At 52.9% G+C, this 9,428-nt stretch overlaps 1 protein-coding gene across 1 annotated transcript; it reads left to right on the forward strand.

The window, feature by feature from the left end:
• Nucleotides 1-524: 524 nt before the first annotated feature.
• Nucleotides 525-8,303, forward strand: ccdc9 (coiled-coil domain containing 9). Its single transcript, XM_067246395.1, is given in 15 exon segments — nt 525-590; nt 1,125-1,184; nt 1,528-1,632; nt 1,959-2,108; nt 3,183-3,259; nt 3,261-3,536; nt 3,744-3,792; nt 4,501-4,584; nt 5,389-5,553; nt 5,792-5,970; nt 6,101-6,162; nt 6,900-7,011; nt 7,192-7,312; nt 7,423-8,048; nt 8,152-8,303. Coding segments are annotated over 14 exon segments (2,022 nt in total). The 5' UTR covers nt 525-590; nt 1,125-1,181; the 3' UTR covers nt 8,165-8,303.
• Nucleotides 8,304-9,428: the final 1,125 nt, after the last annotated feature.

Genomic DNA, 9,428 nt, shown 5'->3' on the forward strand with positions numbered 1-9,428 from the left:
CCTGTCTCAAACAACCTTTCCCGGAGGGGGGTGAGAACTAGCAGGAGAGAGCGTGTGAGCGCAAGGTGGAATGAACCTTTTGGCGGCCGTCTCTCCGTCTTTTGTTGGACACGATTACCCTCTAGTGGACCGCCTAGATAATGACAGAATGGTGAAATATCCCACAAACGTTTTGTGTTTATATTAGTAGCCATGCCAGAATTCCATTTTTTGGGAGGACCCACCTTAAAATGAGTGGGCCAAACAATATATTTAAAAAATAAACACAAATCAACAATACCTTAATTTTTTCTTGTAAGTGGCTACGATACTGGTTTGTATGTCGCTAACAGGTTACGGCAGACAGAACACAAATTGCATAATCTCTGCCACGGCAATGACTGATGTATCTGAATTTTACAAAGGCGAACAATCTAAAATTATTCGTTGTTCATTAGACTATCTCTTTAAGAAAGTGTTAGGGGTTCCTTATGGCAGGAAGTTGCGTTTGGTTTACAGGAAACGAATATGAGGACACATTGTCGTGGAGCAGGAGTTGAAACACTGTAACGATCCACTGCTCACAGACTGAGAAGCCCACTTTGATTAAGGTAGTAACGCCGTCATACAATAAGATAAATGCATCGTTTCAACCAGCACTGCTTAAGGTTTTGTTACGGAATATATTGTTAATAGCCCCACAGCATAAGGCTTTGGTTTATTGATGCACCGCCGTATTCAGTCATGGCCCTGTCGTCTAGCGTAACTTATCCAGCGTCTGCAGAAAAACTACTTAAAACCGCTAAACTACTTCAGTGATATACGTTGTTCATGAGTTTATTCTAAAGCTTCGTTTTGAATACTTACTAACCGAAACTCGGAGGTCGAATAAGTTATTTAGCGAGGCTGTGCCTGCGCCTACTATCTGTAATACGCTTAGAGGCTTTGAAAACGAATACAGACTTATTATTCAAGTAACGTTAGGCTAAACGCAACTTCATGTAATAGTGTAAATGATTTATTCGTGAGTCTTACCCGCTTAAAAGGACACGCCGTAACACCCAACGTCCATTTGCATTGCGGTTTCGAAGTCTTAAGATGTCACGTTATTTTGTTTTGTTCTAAAGTCCTGTGTTTCTCACTAGGTGCACGAGGAAGGTTTTCAGACACAGCACCTGCACGTGAAGACAGGCTAGGGAGCCATGGTGAGCTTTTGATACGCTAGTTTCAAATCCATTGTTTCCTTGCAATCATTCCTAAGCCTTAGGGTAATGGGTCAAGTCAGTTGACTACTTGACCCAAATAACAATTGCTATTTATAGCGCTTAAAATGCTGTTGGTGTACTCTCCTAAACAATTAGTGTATTTGTTCCAAAAGCAAACCACAAGGTTAACCAAGTGTGCACACATGTTAACTACACACATGTTAACTACACACATGTTAACTACACACATGTTAACTACACACATGTTAACTACACACATGTTAACTACACACATGTTAACCACACACGTTGACCAAAATGGCGTCTTCATGCTGTTGAGCAGTCTACCGCGGTGGATCTGAAGACGAAGGAGGAGAAGGATGCCGAGCTGGACCGGAGGATCGAGGCCCTGAGGAAGAAGAACGAAGCGCTGGTCAAGAGGTACCAGGTACGGAGGCCTGTGAGCGTCACACCTAGCGCTCACACAGTACGGAGGCCTGTGAGGGTCACACCTAGCGCTCACACAGTACGGAGGCCTGTGAGCGTCACACCTAGCGCTCACACAGTACGGAGGCCTGTGAGGGTCACACCTAGCGCTCACACAGTACGGAGGCCTGTGAGGGTCACACCTAGCGCTCACACAGTACGGAGGCCTGTGAGGGTCACACCTAGCGCTCACACAGTACGGAGGCCTGTGAGGGTCACACCTAGCGCTCACACCCTACCCCCTATTATGTACTCTGCCATCGATTATGATGTCACTCTTCTCTCCAGGAAATAGAAGAGGACAAAAAGAAGGCGGAGCAAGAGGGCATCGCCGTGACGACAGCCAGGAAGCCCCGCTCTCACGATGGAGAACCAGACAGGCGGAGGACAGAGAAGGAGAACTTCACTGTGACCGTAGACCTGTCCAGGCCTGCAGGGGTGAGACACACACACACACACACACAGTACCCGCCACCTAGACAATCAATCACTTTTATTCACCAGCCCCAGGAGTCATGATGACTCCTGGGGCTGGGCCTCAGCTTACTGCTGCTCCCTTCCTGCCAGTGGAACCAATCACAATCATCATTTACAGTCAGACCTATCATATATCTTGATTTCCTGTCAATCAGGCCAATGATGTGTTCCCATTACCAGGCAGATCAATAGGGTGTGTATTTCCTGTTCCTGTTTTCTGACACTAGAAAGAGTCGTGCCGTCCATGTTTTCTGCCACAATGTTTTCTTTCCCGGTGGGAGATTCATTATACGTGGGGACGTGTTCCGGACACACATGTCCCTGACTGGCCAGCCAGCTAGAGCAGGGAGTTGTGGGCTGGGTTAGCAGGATGTCCATCTCCAGAAAAACAGCATCAGGGTCGTTAAGGACTCCAGCCTGTCTGTCACTGAGATGGAGGAGGAGAGATGATGGACGGCGTCACGCAGAGAACATTCTCGCTCTCTCTCAGAGAACATGCTCTTGCTCGCTCTATCTCTCTCAGAGAACATGCTCTCGCTCGCTCTGTCTCTCTTAGAGAACATGCTCTATCTCTCTTAGAGAACATGCTCTCGCTCGCTCTATCTCTCTCAGAGAACATGCTCTCGCTCGCTCTGTCTCTCTTAGAGAACATGTTCTATCTCTCTTAGAGAACATGCTCTCGCTCGCTCTATCTCTCTCAGAGAACATGCTCTCGCTCGCTCTATCTCTCTTAGAGAACATGCTCTCGCTCTATCTCTCTTAGAGAACATGCTCTCGCTCGCTCTATCTCTCTCAGAGAACATGCTGTCTCTGTGTTTTTCCACCCAGCTGATTACGGCTAATCTTCCATCTCCCGGACTCCATGTTACAATCAGCCTTGTGCGAATGGAAAATCAGTACATTTCCAGCACACTTCCAATTGTGTAGAAAAAATATAATGGATGCATAGATGAGTCTTTCAGTTTCATACATTTTTAAATTCAGCATGGTGTTCCCCACCGGCTGTGTGATCACCAGTCCTTCTCCCCCCAGCAGGACAAGCGGTCTGTGATGAATGACTGGAAGAGCGCGGCGCCCCCGCGGGGCAGGTGGTCCTCGGAGGAGGGGGAAGGAAGCACCCCCCAGGAGGGCAGGGTCTGGGCGTTTGGGGCGCGGCGGCCAGCGTGGGGGCGGGGCTCGCCAGGAGAGGAGGGAGCTCCGCCCCGATAGAGAGCCTTGGTCAGAGAGAGAACCACGCCCTGAACGAGAACCACGCCCTGAACGAGAACCACGCCCGGAACGAGAACCTCGCCCAGAGAGACCATACAAGGAGGGGGAGACAGGGGAGGGGCCTGGGATGGGCAGGAGAGGAGGGAGGAGAGGTGGAAGAGGAGGGAGAGAAGGAGGAGGGAGAGAGGGAGGAGGGAGAGAAGGAGGAGGGAGAGAAGGAGGAGGGAGAGAAGGAGGAGGGGAGAGAGGGAGGAGGGAGAGAGGGGGGGGAGGCAGAGAGGGGGGGAGGCAGAGAGGGGGGAGGCAGAGAGGGGGGAGGCAGAGAGGGGGGAGGCAGAGAGGGGGGAGGCAGAGAGAGGGGGGAGGCAGAGAGGGGGGAGGCAGAGAGGGAGTTGGAGCGCCACAAGCAGGCTCTGGTGGTGACAGGAAGTCTAAGGTGAGTGTGTGTGTGTGTGACTCTAATACTGTTCAGTGATCAACCATGTTTCATTACCGTCTGGTGTAGCCTTCCCCAGAGATGGGGTTTTAGGCTCCTCTCCCCTCTCCTCCTTTCTGTGTGTGTGTGTGTGGGGGGGGGGGAGGGTAAATATATATTTTTTCTCTTTTGTTATCTGATGACATTATGATGACATCATGACTCCTGGGGCTGGGCCTCAGCTTACTGCTGCTCACTTCCTGCCAGTGGAACCAATCACAATCATCATTTGCAGTCAGACCTATCATATATCTTGATTTCCTGTCAATCAGGCCAATGATGTGTTCCCATTTCCAGGCAGATCAATAGGGTGTGTATTTCCTGTTCGGTGTGTGGGGGGGTGGGGCTTTGAAAAAACGTTTTTGAAAGGTAAAATACATATTTCGTTCTTTAAAAGAAAAACTTTCTGTTTCTTCCTCTAACCCTCTCTCCCTCTTTCTCCCCCCTCTTTCTCCCCCCCTCTCTCCTGTCTGTCTCCCCCTCTCTCTCCCTCTCCTGTCTGTCTCTCTCCCTCTCCTGTCTGTCTCTCTCCCTCTCCTGTCTCTCCCTCTCCTGTCTGTCTCTCTCCCTCTCTCCTGTCTGTCTCTCTCCCTCTCCTGTCTCTCCCTCTCCTGTCTGTCTCTCTCCCTCTCTCCTGTCTGTCTCTCTCCCTCTCCTGTCTGTCTCCAGGAGTGGGAGGAGAAGAGGAGACAGAATATTGAGAAGATGAACGAGGAGATGGAGAAGATCGCAGAGTATGAGCGAGGCCAGAGGGTGAGAATCACACACCCAGCACCTAATGTGTCCTTACCATAAGTCACTAGAAAAGCTATCTATACTACAAGTCCAACTAGATTAAAAATTTAAAAACAAGAAAATCACACTCCTTTTAGACGTACAGTCAGGGTGCAAAATAATAATTAAATTCCTCCAGCTAAATGGCTAGTGAATGTTCAAACTTGACCAGCCACTCGATAGATTACCATCGTTTTCAGGACTGGTGAGTGTACTCCTGACTACTAGCCTCTTGCACATTTTACCAGCGTTTGGCTGGTGGATGCTGCTAGTTTTCTGTCCTGCGTACAGTTTCTGCGGTGCAGATGAAGGAGGTGTTGGTTAGTCCAGATGAAGGAGGTGTTGGTTAGTCCAGATGAAGGAGGTGTTGGTTAGTCCAGATGAAGGAGGTGTTGGTTAGTCCAGATGAAGGAGGTGTTGGTTAGTCCAGATGAAGGAGGTGTTGGTTAGTCCAGATGAAGGAGGTGTTGGTTAGTCCAGATGAAGGAGGTATTGGTTAGTCCAGATGAAGGAGGTGTTGGTTAGTCCAGATGAAGGAGGTGATGGTTAGTCCAGATGAAGGAGGTGTTGGTTAGTCCAGATGAAGGAGGTGTTGGTTAGTCCAGATGAAGGAGGTGTTGGTTAGTCCAGATGAAGGAGGTGTTGGTTAGTCCAGATGAAGGAGGTGTTGGTTAGTCCAGATGAAGGAGGTGTTGGTTAGTCCAGATGAAGGAGGTGTTGGTTAGTCCAGATGAAGGAGGTGTTGGTTAGTCCAGATGAAGGAGACTCTGGTTCTGTTCCCAGGGGGACGGAGACAGGCCCATCCGGAACTTTCTGGACGACCCTCGGCGCTCCGGTCCGGTTCCGGACATCGATCGCAAGGAGGGCAGCCGACGGCACGTCCGGAACTGGGGCGGGCTGGACTTTGAGAACGTGAAGACGGGAGCCGAGATGGAGAAGGAGTGGAGTGTGAGTGCCAAGCCGGGGTCACATGACCCAAACACGGTGCTGGGGTCACATGACCCAAACACGGTGCCGGGGTCACATGATCCAAACACGGTGCCGGGGTCACATGACCCAAACTCTTCCCTGGCTGGATAGTGTTACAGATGATGACTTGTGTCTCTGTCTGTATCCTGTCTCTCCCCCTCTCTCTCTCCTCTCCCCCTCTCTCTCTCCTCCCCCCCTCTCTCTTCTCCCCCTCCAGAGTCGGAGGCCGGGTCCTAAGGGGACAGACATGACCATGTCGATGACGGGGCGTGAGCGGGCCGAGTACCTGCGCTGGAAGAAGGAGCGTGAGCAGATCGATGAGGAGCGTCTGGCGCGCCACCGCAACGCCACGGGCCAGTGGAGACGAGAGTGGGATGCCCAGAAGACCGACACCATGTGAGTGAGGGCGGGGGTGGGTGTGTGTGTGTGTGTGTGTGTGTGTGTGTGTGTGTGAGAACAGTGAGAACAGTGAGAACAGTGACAGGGTGTAACGTAGATGTGACCAGCTGATGTTTTGTGTTCACAGGTTCAAGGAGGATCCAGCTTTGGCCTCTGAAGGCAACACACCTGACCAGGGAGGACGCAGAGGCAAGACACACACACGCACACACACATATATATATATATATATACCACACACACACACATATACCCCCCACACACACAGTCACACCCACACATATATATATACCACCCACACACATATACCCCCCACACACACACACACACCCACACCCACACACACACACACACACACACACACATTAGACTGCTAGACTGGGTACAGCACTGGCAGGTGCCCAGGGAACATCTCTACTGTCATGGTCCACTGGCACTAGAGTATGTTAGTATCTGTGTGTAGTCATTTGTGTGTGTGTGCATGTGTCCCTGTGTTTGTGTGTGTGTCTGTGCATCTCTGTGTGTGTGTGTGTTCTCTCTACAGCGAGGGGGCATAGCTCCCGTACTAAGCCTCCAGGAAGGGCTGCAGGTTAGCCACAAGCATGGGATTGTGTGTGTGTGTGTTATTTTTTTCTTCTCCCGGTTGTATGTCAACATCGTCAATCCCATCGTGTGTGTTGGTTTGTAGCAGTGACGTTGGCTGTCTAACTAGACTGTGTTTACTGTACATGCAGACGCCTCAGTGCTTCCTGGGACCACTGATGCCACCTGCTTTAGTTGTGTGTTTGTTTGTTTTGTCTTTGACACTTTTAACAAGACTGTGTTGATATTATTACGTCCCTGACCCTCCCCTACCTCCCTATCCTCCCTCACCTCCCTTCTCCCTAAATCTGTGATGTCTCTCTATCTCGTTCCTCAGATGACAGTAAACGCCCCCCCCAAGGCGCCCACGTTCGGAGACTTCCTGGGTGAGGGGCGTGGCCGGGAGGGTGGGCGTGGGGAGCGTGCCCGGGGGCGGGGTCAGAGCAAGAGTTACAGGTACGTCCTGACCCGCCTCTTCCTCTCCCCTCCTCTGGCTCTCATTGGAGGAAAAGATCTACTGGCCCTCCCACTTGACCTTGACTGTCCAATGAGGCCCAAGTCGTCCTTTACGATTCTCATTGGTGTCACATGTGTGACCTGCAGAGGTTAACGTTTCTGGCGGCTTGTCTGTTCCAGCATGCATGATAACCGCTGGGAGGGAGAGAAGGAGGACGAGGAGAAAGAGAAGAGCGACAAGCCCAAGAGAGAGGAGAGGATGAAGGAGGGAGAGAAGGCCCGAGGCTCCACGTCACAGAAGGTACGCTGGCAGAGCAGACTCTCCTCTCCCCAGGACTCCGCCTGGCCGCACAGCTCATCCTGAATGCCGTTCAGATCCACTTTGAAATGATGAACGTGTTGATCCCACAGGCGGGGGAGAAGAGTGGAGGAGGAGAGGAGGATGAGGACGAGTGGGAGGACGCCAGCGATGGGGAGGAGGAGGAGGAGATCTCAGGGGATGACGACTCCGAGGAGGAAGAGGGCAGGAAAGACAGAGAGTCCCAGAAGGAGAAAACGACGAGGACAAAAATCCAGACCGACAACTCCCCTCTCTCCCCTCCCCCTCCCTCCTCTCCCTCCCCCTCCTCGGCAGCCAGCCCCAGACAGCAGCGCACCCCCCGGCCCAAGGTCCACATCCCCCCCCCGCAGGCAGCGCAGGACTCCCCGGAGGGGGCCAAGCCCCTCAGCCCCTTCACCCCCCTGGAGGGCCACCAGCCTGTGTCCGACTGGGGGGAGGAGATGGAGATGATGTCACCGCGCAGCAGCCTGGGAGAGAGTCCTCTGAAGCCCCCCAGTGCAGAGAGCAGCCCCCCCCAGGCCCAGAGCAGCCCCCCCCAGGCCCAGAGCAGCCCCCCCCAGGCCCAGAGCAGCCCCCCCCCAGGCCCAGAGCAGCCCCCAGGCCCAGCCCCTGGCCATGTCAGAGCCCCAAAAGGAGAGCCAGGACCCTGGCCTGGACAAGCAGGCATCGGCAGTAGAGAAGGAGGACGTACAGAAAGGTAACGCTTGGCTGCTGTTTATAGATGAACACTAAAAACTAAATTGTTGTCTGGTTGCTTTGAGTTTAAAACATCCTCTTTCCTCTCCTCTCCCCCCCCTCAGTTATAGTAGCTGAAACGGCACCAGAGGACACCCCTGCCCTGGAGACAACAGCCCCAACACAGCCTGCCTCCAGCCCCCCCACGCAAGCCCCCGAAACAGAGGCCCCCTCAGCCTCTCCCCCAGCCAGCCCCAGCCCAGCCCCAGGCCTCCCACCTCAGGGTAACTGCCTCACACCTGCTCCCTTCACAGCTAGGGGATGTAACTGGGTGTTTGAGGAAAACATTGATTCTGAAATGTTTGGTTTTCTTCTATTGCAGAGTCAGCGGAGGCCCCTCCCCCTGTGGAGGCCCCTCCCCCTGTGGAGGCCCCTCCCCCTGTGGAGGCCCCTCCCCCTGCGGAGGCCCCTCCCCCTGCAGAGGACTCTTCTCTAGCAGCTGTTCTGGTGACAGACCAGACCCCACCGGAACCGGCCCAGGTAACCGCCGGAGAGCCCGCCCCCTCCAGACCGGAGGCGGAGAACGAGCGCCTGTCGGAGCAGCCGTCCTCAGGTGCGGTCTGCATCGCTGACTTTGAGACAGTGGCTTTCTGTAAGGAGCCCCTGACTCCTCCCACTGGGCTCTAACCACACCCCTCCGTCTCCTCCCTCTCCTCTCTCTCTCCCTCTGTCTCTCTCCCCCCCCTCCTCTTTGTGTGGTTCATCTCTCGTTTTTGGTTTTCGCTGTCGCTTTGTGGCGTTCACACCCTCCCTCTCTCCGTCTCTTCGAGTCATGATGTCACACCCTCGCCCCCCTCCTCCCAGGGAACGCTGCTCCCATGATGTCACTTCCCCTCGGTGGCATGACACAGCTGACCTGTCAATCACTCCGTTGCTATGTGAAGCTCCTCCTTCCTTTTCTTCTTCTGTGGACTGAATGAAGCACTAACCACCTGCCTTCCTCGCACGCACGCACACACACACACCCTACCTGTACTCACTGAGGTGTGACCCTTCTCCACCCAAAATCTCAAAAATATTTGTGCTTTATTACTTTTTTCCTTTACACTTCCCATGAGCACATCACCAGGGGGCGCTCGCCCCCGTCGCCGTGGTGACGGTGTGATTCTGCTTGAATCATGGCGTGCTGTCTGTGTTGTGTCTGTGTTGTGTCTGTGTGTTGTCTGTTCTGCTGACTGCCGCTCCCAGGCAACAGGGCAGGACATGCTCTCGGAGGCAACCCGAGGAAAGTGGCTTCAAAAGGTTTAACCGATCAGACAAACACACAAGATTCATCCACGTGACCAAGCAAATATTAAATACACCAAACACAACTGTAACTCGATTTTGAACAAAATTGCCA

This window comes from Osmerus mordax, chromosome 11, assembly GCF_038355195.1.
Source record: "Osmerus mordax isolate fOsmMor3 chromosome 11, fOsmMor3.pri, whole genome shotgun sequence".
In the NCBI taxonomy this organism is placed as follows: domain Eukaryota; kingdom Metazoa; phylum Chordata; class Actinopteri; order Osmeriformes; family Osmeridae; genus Osmerus; species Osmerus mordax.